Source organism: Centruroides vittatus, unplaced genomic scaffold (genome assembly GCF_030686945.1).
Source record: "Centruroides vittatus isolate TY-2023 unplaced genomic scaffold, ASM3068694v2 contig_1168, whole genome shotgun sequence".
NCBI lineage: Eukaryota > Metazoa > Arthropoda > Arachnida > Scorpiones > Buthidae > Centruroides > Centruroides vittatus.
Genome location: NW_027120749.1, coordinates 955,234 through 978,670, shown reverse-complemented (window position 1 = coordinate 978,670; position 23,437 = coordinate 955,234). Strand labels below are relative to the sequence as shown.

Here is a 23,437-nt window from a genome sequence, read left to right as displayed (position 1 = left end):
TTAATTGGGGCTGTGGTGTCGGGAGTTGGGGTTTTGGTGTTTTAGTCGGAGTTATCAAAAAATCCGCCGACTCTGTCTCCTTTTTACTTCCCAACTTGTTATGTATATAAAAACAGAAAAGTATTGGAATCATGTTAAATTTGACCCTCTGAGTTTTTTGCAAATATACACGTTTAGAGACCTCTTGAACCCAAAAATTTTCAAATAAAGGAAAAAATTTGTATGTGTGTTGGCATCTAATTTGTTTAATTTCTTTATTCTCTGTTTTGAGATATTAAACAATATCTCAGAATGGGTAAAGTTTGAGAAACTAAATTTGGCACAGTAGTTTCTGTATAAAGGGGTAATAATGCTATTAAATTTTGGTTCTTAATTAAAGGTAGATGGGATTGAGACATACAAGGAGTCATGTCATATCTTCAGTGTGATTGGACTCAATGACTATTTTACTTGTTATGAGCATTTAAATTTTTTTTATAATACTCTTCTCTACCCTCAAAATTAAGCTTTTTGTCATTTTATAATTTTATAATAGTGCAGTAAAATCCATTAAGATGTTGGAATGTGTAGGGGGTACAATTTAATTCAATCACTTTAAAGCTTAATAACTACTGTGTTAAACCATTTCCGACTCTGATTTAAAAACCACAAAAGTTATTAAGGTTTCAAACAGGGTGAACAAAATTACGCTCTACACATAGTCTAACATCCATACATACAGAAAAAAAATGAATCTTTTGCATATCTTGACATTTCAAAGTGTTCTGAGTCCAAAAATGTAAAAATTTAGGAGGGGTCACTTTTTGACCAATTGTTACACTTTTCCTCTGTTATATATAACAGCCAGGAAAGTAAAAGTTATCAAATACATATTTATATATTGACTGTGTCATTATTTAGAGTAGTCTTTTAGCTTTGGAATAAAAAGTTTCTATGTTCTATCTTTATTAGAACTCTATTTATTAAATCTTATTCTGAGGTCATGTGATGACATCAGAATTTCCAGGTCTATTTTCGTAACAAGTCGGCCTCTGGTCAGAGTCGGAGTCAGATGATGAGTCAGAGTCGGTAGATTTTTACACGGCTTACCAGCCCTGGTATTAATTCAATATGAATGGTGAATTAATTTCATATTGTGTTTTGTATTGAATCCAATTTTGACTGTTATTGTTTTTGATAAAGGTCAGAGATTGGTTTTTATTAGTATAAAGAAGAACTAAAACAATAATTTTGTGTCTTTGATATAGAAATAAGAGTTTTACTGATCAAATAAATAATAATAATAATTCTAATATAAATCTATAACAGCTATTTCAAAGAGTGAGAATATTTTTGTAAATAAACAATTAAGGAAATATGGTAATGGCATACAGATATGAGACATGCCTCAAAAGTAAGGTATAATCTTTAATAACAATTTATTAACAAATTACATTAACACATTAAATAGGTATTTGAAAGTATACAGTCTATGCTATTTTTCTACATAGTTGTCATTCTTTTCTAAATGCTTTTTTGAGTGGGAGACAAGGGCAAAAATTCCTTTCTGAAAAAAATTTGAAAAAATCCATAACTCTATTTTTAACTTCATAATCATTTGAGAAGTATAAGTCACCAGAAGTTTCTTAAGTGACTCATAAAGGTAAAAATCAGAGGGTGCTAAGTCTAGACTATGTAGGATGGTCTATTATTTTCTATCCATACTTTTTTAGCCAGTCTGAAGTCTGAAGGGGGCAGTATGGGGAATTGCATTATTGTGCAGTAAGTATACATGTTTTTGTCACAGCTTTCCATATCTTTTCTGTCTGATGGAATTTCGAAGTTTATCTAGTGTCTCTCAATAATGAGATGCATTAATTGTTTTTCCTCTCTCTAAAAAATAGACTAGCAAAATTTCTTTGCTGTCCCAAAAAATACTTGCCATGATTTTCCTGGTAGACAAAATTTGTTTGAACTTTTCAGCAGGTTTGGACAATGTTGAGGTTGAGCAGGTTGAGTGGTGCTAATTTGTGGAATCTCTCTTACACTCAGGTAGAGTAATGCACCCAGGTCTCTTCTCTAGTCACTATGTCCTCCTGAAAATTTTTTTCTTTGCAGTATTGCAGAAAATTTTGCAAACTGACTCCCATTTGACATTTCTTATGGTTTTCAGTGAGCTGTTTTGGAACTCAGCAGGCACACAGTTTTCATTATAGTTCTTATTCAAACTTATGCATCTGCCTTCACTGAGAACACCACATCAATATCTGTTATTTGTAAAATTGACTTTTCTCCATAAATTTCAATAATTTCTTTATGATTCTGTAGGGAACAGTTTCTTTTGCAAGTAAAAATTCTAATTACAGAATGCAATTCTAATTTTGTGCAGCAAGGAATAGCAAGATCTGTTTAAATGAATTAGAATCTATGAATGTTTGTAAAAAAGAAATAATAATTAATAAATGTGTGACTACTGTATTGTTAAAAGAAACAATGTTATGTTGTTTTTTTAAGTGGATGCCCTGTATATATAATTTATCTACTTATTGTAAATTTGACAACAATTTTGTTGAAATGTTAATTTTGGTAACTTATAGAATATAACTGAACTTTATACCCATATTATCAAAAATTGTAATTAACAAGACTGTGAAATTAAATTGAGTAGCACATATTTTATCAATTGAATTTATTAATATTTTGTATTTTCTCTTGAAAAATTTTATGAATTTAACATAGTTAAAACTATAATTAATTAAATACTTAAACTGTATCTTCTACTATGATTTATAGAAAATATAGACATGAAGTAGAAAAATTTTTGAGGGATCTTTTATCAAAAGAGGATGATGCACTAATCCAGTTTGATGAAAAAGTAAGGAAATTTTTTATATTTTTAAATTAAAATCTGTTATTTTTTTAGGTAAATTTTAAGAGAAAACAGTTGCAATACAAGTTATATTAAATGTAATTGATCTTTATGATATTAAAATATTAATGAATTCTACTTAAATGGATATCTTTCTTTATGTAGTGAATACTTTAAAATCTTATAAATTAAAATGACAGTACAGTATTGAAAAGCATAAGTGAATTATATTAATTATCTCCAAATAGATTTCTCTGTAATCTATTGCTTTGGATATTATTAGACTCCTATTATAATAATTTTGTAATATTTTATGAGTCTCTTATAGTACAAAGTATAGTACAATTGAATAATTAAACTTAATCTAAAATGTATAGTTTAATTATGAATTTTGCTTCTTTAATTAATTGGAACTAATTTATTTTTCAAACTTTTTTAGACATTATGTTCTTTGTCTTTAACAGATTTTTACTGCTTTATTATTTTACATTTATAAACATTACAATTAATAAAAAACATAATTTAAAATTTTTTCAATAAAAATTTTATATGTTTATAAGTTATTTGGGACAAAAATTTTTAGGCTTGTAATATCATAGGATTCTTATTCCAGCAGAGAATAATGTGTGCTTTTGCTGCAATGATAATACTGACTAACATCATTTGTGTAAATACGTACTTTAGTAAATATCTTACAGTATGGAATATGGCAATAGTAGATTCAATATATGAAGACCATTGTGCGAAAACAATACAAATCTACTTTTTTACAATTTCAGTTTATATATGCTACTTTATCCTGGACTTTCATAGATTAAGTTTTACTAAAGAAAAAAAATTAAAATAAATGTAGAACTTCTTTATAAAGCCTTTAGTGGAAAATGCTGCTATACATATCTTCAGACAAAAGAAAAAAATGCACAAGTCATGAAATATCAATTATTACAAGCTGAGTCATGTGACTATAATGACAATCCACAATGTTGCATCTAGGCAGAAGGTTATGGAAATTAATGTTTGCATTCTGTCAGGTAAAAGGCATCAAAAATTAGATTCTAACATTCACAGAAGAAGAATGTGTTAAAATTAAAAAGCAAGAAGGTAAGTTGGTGGCAATTGTACATTTTCTAATTTTACAAAAATAGAGAGATAAAAAGAACTATTGTTAAATCAACATCAGTTCATTTTGTAATGTCAATGTCACTTTGGTTCAATAGCTATTTTTACATATTCATATAAATTATAAGGCAAAGTATAACATCTGAAAGGCATTTAAGTGTTTTTAAACACAAAATTATCTTTGCTCTTCATGTTTTTGGGTTATGGTTAGGGTTGCCACCTCATAACTTAGTCTAGCCCGGAGACGACGATTTAAGAAACCAAAAAAAAAAAAAAAAAACCGGGGACGTTTCCATAGAAGTCTCAGGAGGTAAAGGGTCTAAAGTAGGGTGAATATTACAGTAGCTGGCCGTATATTTCTAAATATTTTTCAAAAATTACACTTTTTATTGCGATTTTCGACCCCCCGACTTAATTAAACGTATATATAATAAAATCTATTAATTAAAAAAATTAAAAAACTATTGGATGTCGTTTTTGACATCAGAAAGTAACTTTAAATAACTTTACCGAAGTAAAATCTGTGCACTAGAACTTTAGAACAAGGAATGAAATTTTGTTTAAAAAAATCCTATAAAAAACAATTACCGTATTTTACGGACTATAAGACGCACTTTTTTCTTCGAAAAATTGCCTCCAAAATTCAGGTGCGTCTTATAGTCCGTAGCGTCTTATAGGCATTTTAAAAAATTGCTTAAAAATTAAGGTGCATCTTATAGTCCATAGTGTCTTATAGTCCGTAAAGTATGATAAGCGTTAATCGTGCGTCATTAAAAGTTAATTAAAATCGCGATAAAATTTTTTCGTGCTTAAAAAACATCCGAAAATCAAAAAAAAAAAAAATTCACGAGAGTCAACAGAACCGTTATGTAACGGTATTTAACCTGCTCGAGACTGACTAGAGCGTGAGACGATAGGAGTAACTATTTTCTATAACTTACCATTAATCATCAACCAAAATGAACACTGATTGTCAAACTGTTCCCTATGTAGGCTGTATCATGTCACTCTCAATAGACATCTCTTGATAGAACAGTCACAAGAGAGAGTACAATTACATAGCATGCAGCAGCATTGCGCTTATGCCAGTTATAGACGTTATGTATTTAAGCCAACGACCACCACACTAGTAATTCGGTACATGAGGGAAGAAATATACGCGACGGTTTGCATATAATTTTGTACATATTCATTTCAAGTTGCACAACCTGGAGAAATATTAATTATCCCTGGAGCCTGGAGATAACTCACTGAATCCTGGAGTCTCCAGGTCAAACCCAGATAGGTGGCAACCCTAGTTATGGTATAAGATTCTTACATATGATAGATTTTGTATTGTCTTATATAGTTGAAATTGCTAAAAGGCCACAAGAAATACAAAAATGCAGGTGCAAATGCAGATCCAAGATACAAAAGGAAGAAAAAGTAGAAATACGTTGCAATTAACACTTGTATTTACCAAGCATGTAAAATGTTTATCTTAGAGGTCATCACCTGTGAATCCAGCTCAACCAACAATGGCCAGAGACAATGTACTCAAATAAGAACTACAGGTTGAACAGTGGCGTGCTGTCCTGGAAGCTGTGGAAGCACCGCTTTCCTGGTATTTTCTAAAATATAAATACATATTATGCGATTATTTTCGTATTTTAACATACTTTGAATTAATTAAAATTACTATTTTATTATAACTGCATTATGTACTTTATTACAAATTTATATACATGTGAAAAACAATGATAAAATTGCCATTGTATATTCGAATATAAATTCATACATGCATATTCCCAATGGAAGTGCTGTATTGTCGAATAAAGATAGTTTCCAAGGCAAAAATATTTCAATCGTGTAAACCAGCCAGATTAAAGGCATTTGCACATGTGCTTTACAGAGCACAAACCTCGCAGTTTAGCTCATGGATGCTACACACCAAAATATCGTATAATGCTTCCAATGATTGTATCCAGGGCCAGCACAGCTTCCCTATCATCAAAGTGTCACCTAAGTGTTCCCTATCATCAATCTATGTCACCTCATGCTACTGAGGTTGAAATGTGTATGACATCATTGTGTTAAATAAAGCTTATTTTAATTTTTACTTTTTTTAAACATTAATTTGTTTGGACTTGTGCATTTAATGTTAATGTTTTGAAAAAATGCACAAATCTAAAACAACTAGGCATGGACGATATCAAAAATTTCTCCCGATTCCGATTCTTTCAAGTACTTTCTAAAGTTTACTTTAGTTTAGAACAATTAATAATTTATATTATGAGCATGGTACATTTATTAATTAATAAACATACCTTAATTAAGAATGAAAAATGATTAGGAAATCTAGAATCAATCTTTCTGAAAAAACCTGAAAATTATCCATTTATATGTGGATATGCATGCCAACTTTGGAAATTGCTTCCTTGGCTGAGCTTAAGGTAAATGAGATGCTTCTTGTAAATCAGCATGCCTTGTAAATGCTTTAATTCCGTCGCATTTAACGCTAAATGAGGTTTAAAAATAATGATGAAACGAGCTGCAACTTATTATATTACAATATGGTGATTATCTGGAGTAGCTTTATTAAAACTTTGCTGTTTTTTAAGTTGTAAAGTTATGGTGAGGAAAAAAAAAATTACAATTTGTCTCCAACTGAAACTTCTTAAGTGGGTAAAATATCGTCGATTTGACAGACATTTTGGAATTTCTTATACGGGGAAAACTTATACAGAAAATTGTTATGCGGAAAATTTTAACACATGGTGTAAATTGGACTGGAAAATTTGGACGTCTTATGCGAGAACTTCTTAAACAGGTTCTACTATAGTTCCAAACGTAAAGAAAAGTTTCTATGTGATAGATTCATGAGACGGACACTGAAGTATGGATTCATATACAAAATTCATAGATCAGGTTGCCAGTACAGCAGAAATTACTTTTAAAATCGTACCAGAAAACAATTCTGGTAGAGCCTCTTAACACCACCTTTCATCGGCAGTTAAAATATCTTGCTAGAGAAATTCTTACAGGACTAGAGGTATTCCCCAAAACTAAAGGGCGCACGACGATGACAATTGGAACACAAAAGGTGTTATCAAGTTGTAATCTCTTGCGCTTTCAATTATCTGCTGACAGTTTCAAACCTATGATTCATACTCACGATATTCCCACTGATAGAAATTCCTTAGCGTCAAGGAAATGTGTTTCACATTTACAGAGAGCGATAGTCTTGTCTGTGATGCTGTAGATTGCGATCAAAATAGATTTATAAAATGTGCCCACTGTCGCAAGTGCTTGTGTGTGCGCCAATTATGGATTGAAAGCCATTATTTTTGCACCGCTTTTCCATTCTCGAGTAAAGGATATTAATTAATATTAATGTAATCACCAAAATAATTACTATTGGGAATATACAGTAGAGCGTCGTTTATCCGATAGCCGATCAACCGAAACGTCGGTTAACCGAAATCGTTCCAGTCGGACTGTGTCGTGCTGAATCGAACGTTTTTGATACTAGATTAATTTCCAAAATATAATTTTATTGTTTTTATATTTTTCAATATATTTAGTTTGTACAAAATAAAGAAATCATTTTTAACGATACAATAGCCACGATTATTTTAAAAAATTTACGTTTGGCTTAACATCGACGAAAATTCAACGCAAAGCGACACGAAACGGAGAAAAATTTCAACATAGCATAGGTTAATATTTTTTCGGACATAATCGGTTATCCGAACAACTCCAGTCCTCAATTGATTCGGATAAACGACGCTCTACTGTATTAGATGCCATCCTGATTGGGATAATAAATAAAATAAGTTTGCCGCATGAAATGACTTGATTTCTGGTTTGCTTTATTTCTCAATGTGAACTAATGTGAAAATGATTCGTGATATTTAAAAATTTAATCATGGTTAATATTAGACTACTCTTTTTCCAAATAACAATTGTGTTGGTATTTTAATACGTGATACAAAATCACATCATAGATAACAAATACGTCATCGACCTCTTGCTGCTGCTGCTGCTGTTCTTAGGGAGATCAACGCCTGCGTGACCGAACTACTCGGTAACTCGTCCGCCATGAGAAGTTCCACATTCATTTATTCATTACTTGATCATTATGGCCCATAGAATGAAACGGTTTGAATGGTCGCATTATCATATCAGAGACTGCCTTTGTGCCAAAATTCATCAAAATTGGTAGAGGACAGGTGTAATACTCCTAAGGTTTTTTTTTTTTTTTTTTTTTAATCAAGCCCATCGTAGATTTGACAGACCCACAATGGAGTGGCTTGGTAGTGAGGAATGGGTTCGACATAACCAAGATCCCGAAAATTTCCAGGGGTTTTTCGGATTCGTGTCCGGGTACCCAGAGCAGAAGGCAGGGAGACAAACTGCTCGGTCATTCGGCCGGTATTGTGATGTGGTAAACTTTATCGCGCTGTATTTGTTGCCGCATTTTCCCGTTGGTTTTGTCTCAAAATACAGCTCGCTTTTTTGTATCGCAAATCATTTGAAACCGTCTTTAGTAGAGATTGCATCTTCGATCAGGAGCCTCTATCTAGAATATGGTAAAGCAAAATTATTTCCATTCGTTAAGGAGCTTGAGTATGAATTAAATTTAGTTTCATACATTATTTTGAAGATCGTCGAACGTACGCTAACCCTATTGCGTCTATTTTACTGTATAATTTCATTTAAAATAGAAGCGAAAATTTGCCCAATTTCGCTCTTGCTGTATTAGCTCTCCGTTATTCCGGCTATTGAACTTACTGCCGCCCAGTAGACGGCCAGATTGCCGAGCGGTTAGAGTGGCAGCCTACTGCTTTGGGGGACCCGGAATCGAATCCGGGCGGGTCGTAAACTCAAGGATTTTTCGGGGATGGTCAGTCCGTATATATCGGGCTCCGCTCCTCGTCACCCGGCTGCCCCATTGTGGTCCTGGCCGAATCCACAATGGGCTTGCTAAACTGGGTCGATTCTTTTAACTACCGGGTGGTGATTAAAAATCCCGCTCAGTATAAAAACACTTCTGTAAATAACTTTTTGAGTCGACATTCTTTCATTCATTTTCGTGTGTTTTTAATTTTATTTTATTAAATTTTGCTTAAATTAAGCGCCATTAAAAATGGCCTTTAAGCAAAGCTAAACTCTGATAGGTTGGCGAGATAAAACGAAAAACTACATTCGATTAAACGTTGATTTAATTTGTAAAAGGAAATGAATACTGACTGTTGAAAGTGTTTACACAAAAAAATGTACCTTATTTTACGGACTATAAGACGCACCTTAACTTTTAAGCAATTTTTTAAAAAAATACCTATAAGACGCTACGGACTATAAGACGCACCTGAATTTTGGAGGCAATTTTTCGAAGAAAAAAGTGCGTCTTATAGTCCGTAAAATACGGTATACCGAGAAATTTTATAAAGTTATAATAAATTTTATATGAATAAATTAATTTGCTTCTTTATTTTCCCTATTTATTTGTAATTTTATAACATTTCACAACAAAATATTTGAAAAATATGAAAAATTATTAAATTATAAATAAATAGGAAAAATAAGCAAATTTTAGCAACTAGTATTTCATATCATGCACTACCCTACATTTCGTATATAGTTACTAGCTTTACATGCATGTCATGCTATATTTCGTGTTAATACACTATCTTGGTATTCTAATTGGAATTGCTTTAATCTGTACGATTTGAACTTACTCTTATAGTAGTATTTCTCATTCTCAGTATTTTTGCTGCATTTTTTCTTAGCTTTACATTAGCTTAGCTTAGCTGTACTGTACCGTACTGTACATTGATGTAATTGCACATGTCACGCAGAAAATGCTTCTAAATTATAAATTCATTTTATAAATGTAATAATAACTAATAATAGTGAAATTATAAAATGAGAAGCGTATCACGAATCTCTTTAAAAGAATTATCTAAATTTCCGCCGTGAAATCGTCCAATCTGGCAACACGTTAGCACGTGGCGTTTGTTTATCGCAAAACAATAGCCTTGTTGCCTAGTAAAGCGGTTTTAATACGGCTGGATAAGCAAACCAATGACATGGTCCGTTTTAAATGAAACGGATCATGCCATTGGCTTGCTTATCCAACTGTATCGAAACCGATACGGCTACAGGGCAACGCGCAAATTTTATACTTTGTTTCAAATAGTTATAGAGTGACATAATACAGAATCTATGTTTGTGAATTTCGCTTGGTGGGAAAACCGTAATTTTTAAAAATGGTATTAATTAAAGAAGTTATTTTTCAATTACTTTAGATCTAGTTACTTTTATAACTTTTCCTATTAAGTAAAATGTATATTTCTTTCTTTTGATGATAGAAAATGCTGTTAAGTCAAATTTCTATAATAAAATTATAGCTTTGATTAAGGTGTCATTACTTTAATTAATATGAATATATTCTATATTCTGCATACTTTATATCAAACTACATAGAAATTTTTATATTTGATTTTTGTAAAGGAAGGAAATCAAGTTCAGTTATATCAGAACTTCTGCTTAGATGTCTGCCCTCTAGAAGACAATATGACAAAATCACCGTCATCTTGGGGTATCCCTGTGTATCCTTTAACATATTAAATTTTATATGTATATTTTTTCAATAGTAATAAGCATAATGCAAAACTGTACTAATTTATGGTTTTCTTTTATATATTATTTAAATTTGAGTGTTATTTTAAGGACAAGTAATATAACATTTTTTGAACTCCCACTTATGTAATACAGTGTACAGTTTAGGTGATCACGATGTGCAGATAAAAAACAAGATTCAAAAAATCTATATATATAAAATTACATGTCCTGACTGACTGACTGATTCATCACCCAGAGCAAACCACTGAATCTAAAGAGGTGAAATTTCATACACAGTACGTCATGAAAATGCACACTAAGAAGGGATTTTTCAAAATTCCCCCGCAGGAGAGAGGGAGAGGGAGAGGGAGAGGATTAAGGCTTAACCTGAAAAATAGCTTTTACTGTACTATTTTAGATGCAGATTTTTGTATTTTTGACAGCATTTTAATAGGATATGCCATGAAAATGCACATTAAGAAGGAGTTTTTTGAAATTCCCCTCTGCGGGGAGAAGTTTAAGGATTATCCTGGAGAACTTGGCTTTTACTATACTATTTTAAATGCATTTTTTTTTTTGTGTTTTTGACTGTGTTTTAATAGGGTATGCCATGAGAATGCACATTAAAAAGGGATTTTCAGAAATCCTTCGCGGGGGAAAGGGAGAAGGGTTAATGTTTAGAATTTATATTTATGAATGATTCTAAAAGTTTCAGCTTATTTTTGGAATTAATTAAATTTGAAGAAGAACCCAGAAGGGGTTAAATGAAATGATAGTTTTAAATTTCTTTGTATTATTTGTCAGTTTTCTTTAAATTTTAATTTTATATATATATATATATATATATATGTAATTAATAACAATGTATATAAGTGAAATAAATCACTTTCAGAATAATTTGTAATTTATAACAAATTCGCAAATAAATAAGCAGTTATAACGTTTAGTGCATAGTTAATGCACGAACTCTCCACGATTTATAAAATCTTGAATATGCTTGCTTCATAATATCATTGCTTCATAATATCATTGAAATTATATTTTTAATACGTTATTAGAAAATAATGTAAATGCATTAATCATGCAGTTAAAAATTTTTAAGAATAACAAAAATGAATTACCGTATTTACTTGCATATAAGACGAGGTTTTTATCCATTTTTCACTGCTTCAAAAACCTAGGTCGTCCTATACGTGCAAGCGAAGGATACTTTTCGGTTTTGTATAATTTTTGTAAACTGTGTATTTGCATTTTTACCGGATCCTCACCTGGTGTTTAAAAACAAAAGTAGTTTATCTGGGTCGTTTGAATCATTCTTGTGTATTGTCAGGAGTAAAGACGAATAGCAATAGGAAAAGCAAAGCTTTTGAATTCAATTCCAAAATTACACGGGAACCTGATATAAGTTTTAATTCATTCCTACGTGAAAACAGATGATTATTTGGAAATCAGAATTTGAAGAAATTCGTAAGTGTAATCAACGAAAAGTGAATTCGACCATTAAGAATTGGCAAAAAAGGTTCCCGATTGTCCAGCTTTACATAAACAAATTATGTAATTGGTTTTACAAGATTTTTCCTTAAACTTTAAAATACCAGTAATTTTTGCAGGACAATGTGTGCAATTACATGCATTTGATGATGATTTATTTGTGATTAAACGAAATAAAATTAGAATTGTATTAATAAATATAATTTTCTTTATTTTGATCTTGAAAGTCACACTTCGTCCTGTGTGTGAGATTGTCTTATATTCAAGTAAATATGGTAATATATGATTTTGAAATATTAATTGATGTTTGTTGATTGACCTTAACTTTTAGTTATGATAAAAATTATGTTGAAGATGTAAGTTCAGAAAATGTTTCATTAGAAGAAACAGAGACAAAAAGAACAAAGTAAATAATTGATTGTTTTCAATAAATGTAAAATAAATTTAAAGTTATATATTTTTAAATTTATGTCTGATGTATTTTGTATTGTGGATTTTATACTTTTTGCTTTTATTGGCAACATAATTGGAAAATATAGAGTTAATTTAATTTCAGTAAAGAAAATAAAGTTTTGTTTAATATTACTTTTATTTCAAAATTATTAGTATAAGTTAGTCCAATCAGAAAAGTGCCTGATCACTGTATATAAATAGAAGACTGAAAAGACCATTAACAAGACTTGAATAAAAGCAGAATTGTGTTGTTAGTTATGAGAACATTTATATGAAAATAATTTTACATATTTCTCAATTTTGTTCACTCTATTTTAAACATAAAGTGCATAAAATTTCATTTTCTTTTCTAGTTTGGTCACTTGTTTTAATTGTCTTGGAAATCATACTGTAAATAAATGTACGGAAAAACTAGATCGTAAAAAAATATATCTTAATAGGAAAATGTTTTCTCAAAATCGAACAAAGTAAGTACTTTTAGTGTTTATGTATTTATTAATTTAATTTTTTTGGGAGATGTCACAAAGACAATAAGTGCTTTTCCCATACAATAAATATTAAAACAAATTCCAATAAAATAATACAAAAACAGTAGAACAAGAAAAAATACAATGATTATAAATTGAAAAGAATAAAAATTAATAAAGATAAAATATTTAGATGTGTGGTATTTTTTGCAATATGATTTACATATATGTGGTACTTCAAGTAAAGTAGATTCTTGATTTTAATGAGATCCTATTTTTAATGAGTATAATATCAGTAAAAGAAGGCTCTTATTGTTATATTGAGGTGGAATGAAGTTGTAGAAGTAGGAATTCTTTTATACTAATATAGTAAGGAGTGGATAGAGGTGTACAATAATAATTTAAAATGTTAATTTTTGAATGTGCATTATTTGGTCTCTAATTTCTTTGGTTGATTTGTTACCTTATTCAAATGTTAATCAAACAAGAAAAATCCATGATTAGTGCATTATAAAGTTTATAGTGATAATTTTTATAATTGTTCCAGATTATTTAATAAATTCATTATGTTCATTTTCAACCTGATATTAAGATTTAGTACTGTAAATTATTCATGTGAATTTATTCATTTTTACTATTGATTTTGATAATATATGAACTATAATCCTGAAAAAATACTTAAACTGTATGAATATGGATTAATCTACTTGAAGTTATAAAGTTTCTTTTGTAAGTGAGAAATTTTATATCAATTTATATATTTACATTACTGACATAAAATTCTCATTCTATTAAAGACCATTAATAAGACTTGAATAAAAGCAGAATTGTATTGTTAGTTATGAGAACATTTATATGAAAATAATTTTACATATTTCTCAATTTTGTTCACTCTTTATTTTAAACATAAAGTGCATAAAATTTTATTTTCTTTTCTAGTTTGGTCACTTGTTTTAATTGTCTTGGAAATCATACTGTAAATAAATGTACAGAAAAATTTAACTGAAGAAACTGCTTTGTTCAGATAAATTTTAACATTTTTATAAAAATTTTCAGTGACCTAAGTGGAAGATAAAAAGGTATATCAAGAATGTTGAGAGAATGTTTTTTTTGCTTAAATGAATAAAAATTACTTTCTTGTTGGGATATCAGCTATATTCCAATTAGCACATTCTTGAATTCCGTAATCCTGCATCTGGAGGTGAATTGTTGGATTGTTGAATTACCGGAAGCATTCCTATACATCTGCAGATGCAGGATTATGGAATTCTCAAGAATTTCTAATTTGAATACAAATTAATTTAAATAGATGTGATATTTTACAGTATCATGAAGCAAATGATTCTTTTATGAGTTTCTTCAATTTTTTTTTGTGCTTACAGTTACTTTAATTTTTAAAAACTGCTTAAACTGTAAAAATTAACACGGATTAATCTACTTGATGCTACAAAATTCTATTTATATCTATATAAATTATTCCTCTATATTATTCTAAAGTTTTATAATAATAGTTGATGTGTAAATTTTTGAGAATAGCAGTGTGCATTGTTATCATTTTGTATGTATACACATTTGCATTTGGGAATAAAATAGACCAAAAATTATAATCGAAAAGAATTTTTTGAAAAATTTATTATTTTCATTAACATAATATCTCTTTAATAACTTTATAGACACAGAATGAATTCTGAAAATAAGAAGCATAACACAAATTATGCAGTCATTATTATTATAATTACCAAATATTGTTGTTTGATTTATCAATCATACTTATATATTTAACAAATACTAGAAAGAAAATGTACCAACTAGCACTTCTCAATAAATGTAAAATAGTGGAAAATAAAAAATAACTAAATTTGATACTTTATTAAAATTTTTATTTATTTAAAAATTAAATGCGTTCAATTAGAAATTATATTGGTATTTTATTATAACATTGTGTTAATGATTGTAATATCCAATAATTTATTATGTATAAAAATGCTTCTCATTTCATTTAGTATTTTTCTTCAAAGTTACATCTTTACTCCGTTCCAAAATTTATTTTTTTTCTGTAAAATTGAATTATTGTTTATGAATTATTTTTTAACCTAACACAATTATGATATTTACAAGCTAAAAAAACCAAAGTACAAATTTTTCAAAATTATTGTATTTTACAGCATATAAGATTCACTCGTATTTCAGTACAGGATATTTAGGAAAAAAGTGTTTAGTGTCTGTTAATTTAAGCCATCCCTTGCACTTGGCACTTGTTCTCAAAACTTTTCTTGTATTCTGGTTAAATAAAATGAAATTAGAAGTCATGCTTTCATTTATCAGGGAAAGAGAGGAGTTTAATAATTTTAATTAAAAATTACTTCTTTTAAAGTATTTTATACGAATACTTGAAAAAGCTGCTTAGCTATAGCAAATAATAACAAACTAATTAAAATGTTTAATTAAACTATAACACTTTTTATATTCAAGAATTGGGCTAAGTAAGGATTACTTAGTCTACTGAAGGCTATTTGGAAAATTCATGGCTAGTGAATTTTCCAAATAGGAGATCACAACTTCACATATAAGATACAGGGTTTTTCTTTTACTAAAGTCACATCTTATGATGACAGTTGATTTTACAATTCTTTAAATTTATTATCATTTCTTAAAATATAAATAACTAATATATATCTACAGGTGGTCACTCTGGAAAATTAAAAACAATTGCCAACTATTTTGCCAGTTTTAAATTTTTTTTGCCATTTTTAATTATTTATCACAACCAGTTTCACTTACTAATTAATGCAGGTGCTGGTAGCATTATCAGTTAGGAGTCTGGAAAGTGAAAGCAACGTGTTTAGATGTCTCTTAGAAATAGGAAACATTTTTGAATAATTTTTAATGAATAATTCCAAATAAGATATTTGATCACAATGCTTAAGCAATAAGCCTATTTCATAGGTTTTTCATATCAAAATTTTTATTCTTTGGTCAACCAGAAAAAGATCAAAGTGAAAAAGTGTTACCCCAAAAAATTTTCCAAATTTTATGTCAGTTGATAAAAAAATCACCTATCTGGAAACACTGGGCAGCATTGCAAGAAAACTGCCTTCAATTCTCAACATCTGCTTTCCTGTCCAAACTTGCCATGTGACGTCATGACGTTGTTTAGTGCAGTGTTTCTCAAACTTTTTGGTCCGTAACCCCCTTTTGCACTAAAAAATTTCAAAGGACCCCCGAAGAATGAGTATGTATAGAAAAACATCTCGGAGGTAGGGGGTCAATTTAAATTCAGGAGGAGTTAATTTCTTTTGTTTAATTAATCTATCCCATGTTGAAATTTCTCTCCGTTGCATGTCGCTTTGCGTTGAATTTTTGTCAATGTTAAGACTAACAAAATTTTTTTTAATTATTTCTTTATTTTTCACAAACAAAATAAATATATTGAAAAATATAAAAACAAAAAAAAGTTATATTTCAGAAGTTAATCTAGTCTCAAAACATTCCGATTCAGCACAACACAGTCCTCAGAAAAACAAGCAAAACTTACCACTCACGATGGGAAAAAATTCTCGTTCAAATACTTGGCGCATCCTTAAGTACCCTCTCATGGTTGCGCCAGTGCTGCCAGCTAAAAACGCATATCAACTAAAATAATATTGGAGTATCCCAAGACAGCCAAATATTGCAGCGCCACAGCACTAACAGAAATTCAAATTTGCCGACTGAAACGCTTTCGGTTGATCGGTTTTCGGATAATCGACGCTCTACTGTATTTCTAACTCGACTTGCCTACAGATGCAATGCTGCTAGTAAACACCGTTCCAAATGACAACGCTGTTCTATGGTAGTTTAGGCAGAGAGTGGAACTCGGGAGATTCCCCAATTAGCGCACAAATTTATGAATATTATATTTAGGCTTGTATTTAAATATCTATATTATTTTTATTGTTTATATGTGCAATTTATTTAAGTAAAAATTATTTTATATATATTTTTTTCTATTATTTCTAAACATGAATCCATAGTAAATTTATAAAATATTTGAAAAAAAGTTATCTGGACTCAATTTTTCAGCGACCCCTCCCAAATATTTTTCACAACCCCCACTTTGAGAATCACTGGTTTAGTGCATGAGACTCCCATTGCACGAAATCTCTGCATTCTGCTGCATTTCCTGACTTGTGCTTTGTTATTCAATTTTACCTTGAATGTCTAAATAAGTGGACTAGGGATTTTATTACCAATATTATATTTTTATTGCCACTTTAATAAAAATATTGTCAAGTGGCAATTTTGGCACTATACAGCATAAACCTTGTATCTAATTATATCATTATTGAAAATGATTGTCATCTTTTGTGGTTAGCATATGCATTACTAGAAAATTTCTTATAATTGTTTTATTTTTAAATAGTGCTGGTCGTTATCATGAAGATTCAGATCAAAATCCAAAATTTAAACCAGGAGTTATCAGGTAATACAAGTTTTTTATAAAAATCTTTAATTTTTATCTGAAATTGTTCTTTTGTTTACATTTAGTGAAAATCTTCGTAAAGCCCTAGATTTGGAATCTTACCAGTTACCATTGTATATATATCATATGAGAATTTTAGGATATCCTCCAGGATGGTTGAAAATGGCAGAAGTAGAAAGTTCAGGCATTACGATGTATGATTCTGAAGGAAAGCGTATGTATTAAATGTTTATCTTCCATAGTAGTAGTAAAATCATTTAGTAATTTTTGCTAACAATCAAAAATAATTGATGCAGTCATTCTCTGTTACCAAAATAAAACCAATGATTTTTTTAGTAATTAATGCTTGATATATTACACTTTTTGTGAATAAATTTAATCATTAGTCCATTAGATTTAAAATAGACTACAATTCCAAATGTATGTAATATACGAATTACCCATGTATAACTGCAATTAAATTTATTTCTAGAATTCAAAATATAAATCTTAAGCTTTTTAAACATATAATATTAATGAAACTGATAGTTCTGCTTGAAACTACAGAGGCTATTTTTTTTGCATTAGCAACATCACTGGAAATTGGTCATAACCTTGAAAATTGTCAAAAGATCATAAAATATTTTTTCTTGGCTGTTTGTGTATTTTTTTTCCTCTTACATTTGTGACTTAGAAATAGGATAATGTCAAATATTTAAGCATTTTTTCTACCAGCCTAAACAATGTTCACTTACCAAGAATAATTGTATATCATCAAAATTTAAGTTGTGCACAGACAAAATGCATGGCAGTGTCACAAAAGTTTACATGAGGCATGTGGCAATGCTATATTGTCATATTATACTGTTGGCCAATGGGGCAGTTTTTTTCTGCAGACAAGAAAATGGGAGAATACTGAAATTATGCATGATGATGACCATCCACTCACAACATATGGAAGCCATTTTGCCAAGAAATGAGTGCTGAAGTAGAAATTGCATTTTTTGGTATTTACCACACCTTGACAAAGAAGCTGAGAATGCATACATGACAAAATTGCTGCAAAGATAGGTGCCTCACTCTCTGAATGACATGCAGAGAAATTGCAACAGATGGAAACTTCTCAAATTCATCTACAGTATTACAAGCATAAAGAAGAATCTTTTCTTTATCAGATTATTGCAATTGACAAAACATGGGTCAAGTCCTATTAGTCAGAGCTGAAATACCAATCAAATGAGTGGCACTACCAATTATTCCCACACTCTAAAGCAGTGGTTCTCAAAGCGGATGCCATGGCACCCGCTTTGTTAAATGAAGCATAACTATGCTTCATTTAACAAATAAATAATTTAACTGCTGCATATTTTTCTTCTTTTCTGTTTTTGTTTCTGTATAGTTATTTTATATATTAATTTAGAAAAGAAATATATTAAATGTTTGTTCATTTATTTTTATTGTTGTTTCAGAATTTTGTATGGAAATTTTTACACATTTAAAAATATATTTGTAAATAAAGATGATAATCTAAATAAAATTTTAAAAAATTGTTTTAGCTGAAGGTGAAATTAAAGAGGATGGAGAAATAGAATGTAATTATCCAAGAAGTAAGTACATTTTATTCATATCAATCTAAATTCATTATATTGCATTATATTTATATATATAATAAATCATCATTTTATTTTTTGGAAGAAGTGTTTCAAAACAACTTATAAATTTAGATGAAAGATGATTATTCTATAGAAGCATAACTTCATTATTTCAATTATAATTTATATTTGTTACATTTGAAGAATATTAATAAATCTTATTTTATTATATATTTTTCAAAAAAATAATTTATTCATTTATAAAAACTTGGATTAAAAATGCTTTATGATGCTTATCATTTAAAATCCATCATTATCAGTATAATAAAATTTTCAATATGTTCATAGATATGACAATAACAGTTCCATTCAAAATTATAATACAGTAAAATCTCACTTACATGGCCACCCCTGAAATTCCCCTGTAAAATGCATAAGTTTTAATATAAATCAAACTCTATCTGTGGCCATCTCATTTAAGTAGCCAAGATAGGAGTGTCCAAAAGTGACATTTATTTCTATTTATGTGGCCAACAGAACAAGGAAACCTGAACTCCTAAATCCAATGTATTGTTTAAAGCAGTGTTTCTCAAACTTTTTGGACCGCGACCCCCTTCTGCCCTTAAAAATTTCAAAGGACCCCCGAAGAATAAGTATGTGTTGAAAAACATCCTGGAGGGAGGGGGTTAGGCTCGTATTTAAATATTTATATTATTTTTATTGTTTATATGTGCAATTTATTTAAGTAAAAATTATTTTATATATTTTTTATTTCTATTATTTCTAAACATGAATCCATAGTAAATTTATAAAATATTTGAAAAAAATTGATCTGGCATCAATTTTTCAGCGACCCCCCCAAATATTTTTCACGACCCCCTTGGGGGTTGCGACCCCCACTTTGAGAATCACTGGTTTAAAGTACTTTAAACAAATTGAGGTTTGTTGCTATAATTTTGGAACAGTTTGATGAGATCTTGCAGATGATCATCAAATAAAATAAATCTTAATTTAATTTGTTAAGTGTAGTGTAAATGATCTGGTTGTAGAATTTAGTAAGAAGAAAGATAATTACATATTGATCTACATCACTGACACATCATTCACAAAAAAATAATGACAAGATGATGTAAAAGCTGGTTTAATTATTAACACATTTTTCTGACAATTCTGTGTATCTAGTGACTTCTGTTTAATAATTTTTTTCTGAATTCTCCTGTTAAAATACAATATATCAAAAAAGTATTAAAATGGAATGGATAAAACAACCTTAGGCACTGAAGTCCTGCGCCTGAAGAGGGATTAGAAAATACTAATCTGAAATGCATAAACAGGTGAATTGTTTTAATCTTGGTCTCTGTTTATTGCAGATAATTAAGAAAGACATGATAAAGAGCACTAGTCTCACTATTGGAAGAAAACTTTTACTATCATTTCATAGATGTTGAATCTGTCTATGGATAATAAATGATTCTGTTTAAAAAATAGAGTATTGAAATACAGGATTAGTGTTAATACATAATCTTGTAAAGTTTGAATTACAGTCTCCTTGATTTACGATGGGGTTACATTCTGAAAAACACATTGTAAGTCAAAAATAAATAGGCTATATGCAATGTTATACAGTATGTAACATGAGTTTGGGCTGTCATTGATTGTCAAACTCACGAGCAATTACCCTGCTTAGATATTATCTGAAGTTTCTCAATAACAGCTTCTTCCTCCTAACCAGTAGCAGGAGACACAGTGGGGCATTTTGCAAGTAAAATGGGTATACTAAAAGCACAAGATGTAAGATGGTATATATAAAAAAGTCTCAAGAAAGATTATTAACACATCAGTAGAGCAGCTTTAATTCAAATTTTAAGTTTCTCCTCAATTGCATTGGCCATCATATGTCAAACATGTCTGTACAGTATTGTTATTCACATACTGTTATTATAGAGTATATGAATTATATAATTCACTTACTGTATTTTTTTCACTTACTTTTAGTTGTTTATATCAATTCTTTCATTAACCCATTTGGGTGGCCACCTCACTCAAACTATATACCCTGAAGGTGGTAACATAATTGAGGTTTTACTGTCCGTATGTTTCTATATTCAACAGTTGACTCAACGGTGAATTTTCCGTTGAGTCCCTGCATTGAACGATCTGATGTCACATTTTGTAGAAAAAAGAAACATTTCATGATGGCTGACTTAATTAAGGAGAAGGCAATGACTGTGACTGTTTTGCTAAATAATTAAAGTAACTTGCTTAACCATTATTCAAATGAATCCTTATCTCTATCATCTTCTTGTATATTGGGTCTTTCTTTAATAATTTGAATTTCTTGAATATTTATATCATTAGGAAAATTTAAGAGGGCCAAATATTGGTTGTAATCAATTTTGGACAAATTCGTGAAGGTAGTTTGTTTATGAAAAAAACTTAATATTTCAATATTGACCAAATTATCCAACATAATTGTGCAATCACATGTTTCATCATATAGAGATTGTTCATTAATCTGTCCGCTATTACAGTATCCACAGCAAGAGCGAATGGATAGTTTCTATAAGTGAAATTTATTTTTTCATGGAAGCCGCTATGTTAATTTGTTGAATACTCAACGGTCTTTCGAGACGTTGAGACTGTTTAGATCAACAATGAAACAGCACTGATGTCACTAGTCTCAACAAAGAACTCAATGGTCCATTTAAAAATGTCATTTTCTCATCGTTGAATATAGAAACATACAGTGTACACTATTTTCAAATAGCTATAAGTTGCAAAACTGGGAGTAACATTTAAAAAATATTTGTTATAATTTAGACTGATTATAAACATTAATATTCTAGCTATCTCAACAAAAGAAATTTTCTTTAATACAGATCTTTTAGTCAATAATAATAAATTATATATTTTAGTTCAATATGATCCAAAAAAACTGATTAGTTATCCCGGATTTAATGTTCCAGCACCTCAGAATTTTATAGATGTAAGTTTTTGATTTAAATATATTTTTGCATTTATAATTAATTTTTCATACTTTAATGAAAATGGAAAGTATTTAATTTTAACCATGTGAAATAAATACATTATTTTAAATAATTTTGTTTAATTTTTACATAGTGATGATTAATAAAAATAATACATTCATGCTATTCAAAAAGCATGCATGTTTGATGAAACTAATATTGTTTTCTTATGAATTTGAAAGTGAATAAATTTATAAATTAAAAGCTCATATAAATTTTCTTATACTTGCAACATAATGTATATGAATATTTATTGTTTAAAAATTTATTTTTTATGAATCAAAAGCATGTGTAATTTGTGTGTATATACCTGCAGAAGAACTCTTCAGTTAATCTCAGTAGATTATCTTTTAGTTTTTAATACCCAAATTAATACAATGTACTGTATGTGTGTGTCAATATGATGTTTTTCAGCTGATGGTATATTAACTACATCCTACATAAACATTTTAAACACAATGCATGGTAGTCTTCCAAATCACATTACAAATACAGTGGTGCCTCATATAACGTACTTAATTTGTTTCAGGTGCACATCCGTTAAGTGAAAAGGCCGTTATACGAAATGCATTTTCCCATAGAAATACATGTTAAAATATCTAATTCGTTCCGCAGCATAAAGTAACAGTGCTGTATCGTTAAAAAAAATGAAAATGGAGCAGTCACCAGTTATGCCGGGTAGTCAGATGTTGTGAGGAGAAGGTGGAGGAACACTTTCTTCACACATTCATACAGACACACACTTTTTACAATTGTAGCAGGTCTCTTTTTATTGTTTTTTAATTGGAGTCAGATTCAGATGCTACTGGGGCTTGCAGGGTCAACTTCTCTTGTTCCATCCTTTGTTTTTTGGCAGCTGGCTTCTTGAAAAACATGTCCAAGGTGGTCTGTTTCTCTTTCTTCAACACCTGTTGGAAATGACGGGCAAGGGTGTCATTGTAGAGATCATTGATCCTGTTGGCCTCAGCTGTGTTTGGATAGTGAGTGTTGGTAAACTCCTGAACCTCTCCCCATTTGACAAAGAAGTCCTTGATGGCAGCAGTTGAAATTGGTTGATTGGATTGCTCGTCCTGGGCCAGAAGTGCTTGGAGCTCTTCAGTTTTCAGCTCTTCTTGGTGTTCTTCAATGAGCTCCTCCACATCCTCCACCTCCAATTCCAACTCTCAGGCTGTTGAGATGACCTCCTGCACCAATTCTGTATCCTCAGCTGGTTCTTCCTGGGTCCATTCAGGAACAAACTTCTTCCAGGCTGAATTGAGGGTCTTCTGGATGAGTCTGATTGCCACAAGAACATCAAACTTCTCTTTCCAGAACTTTCAGACAGTCATGTCTCCACAAAGCTGACATTCTTCAAACACCTTCATGAAGAGAGCTCTGGTGTACAGCTTTTTGAA

At 29.9% G+C, this 23,437-nt stretch overlaps 1 protein-coding gene across 1 annotated transcript in view; it reads left to right on the top strand.

The window, feature by feature from the left end:
* LOC136981537 (zinc finger CCHC domain-containing protein 8 homolog) overlaps positions 1–23,437 on the top strand; it is a 32,687-nt gene that overhangs the window by 6,234 nt on the left and 3,016 nt on the right. The window contains exons 3-10 of the mRNA XM_067277847.1: positions 2,773–2,854; positions 10,463–10,560; positions 12,396–12,470; positions 12,871–12,984; positions 17,387–17,446; positions 17,512–17,660; positions 18,982–19,032; positions 21,933–22,003. Coding sequence (XP_067133948.1) covers positions 2,773–2,854; positions 10,463–10,560; positions 12,396–12,470; positions 12,871–12,984; positions 17,387–17,446; positions 17,512–17,660; positions 18,982–19,032; positions 21,933–22,003 — 700 coding nt within the window. The remainder of the gene's footprint in view (positions 1–2,772; positions 2,855–10,462; positions 10,561–12,395; positions 12,471–12,870; positions 12,985–17,386; positions 17,447–17,511; positions 17,661–18,981; positions 19,033–21,932; positions 22,004–23,437) is intronic.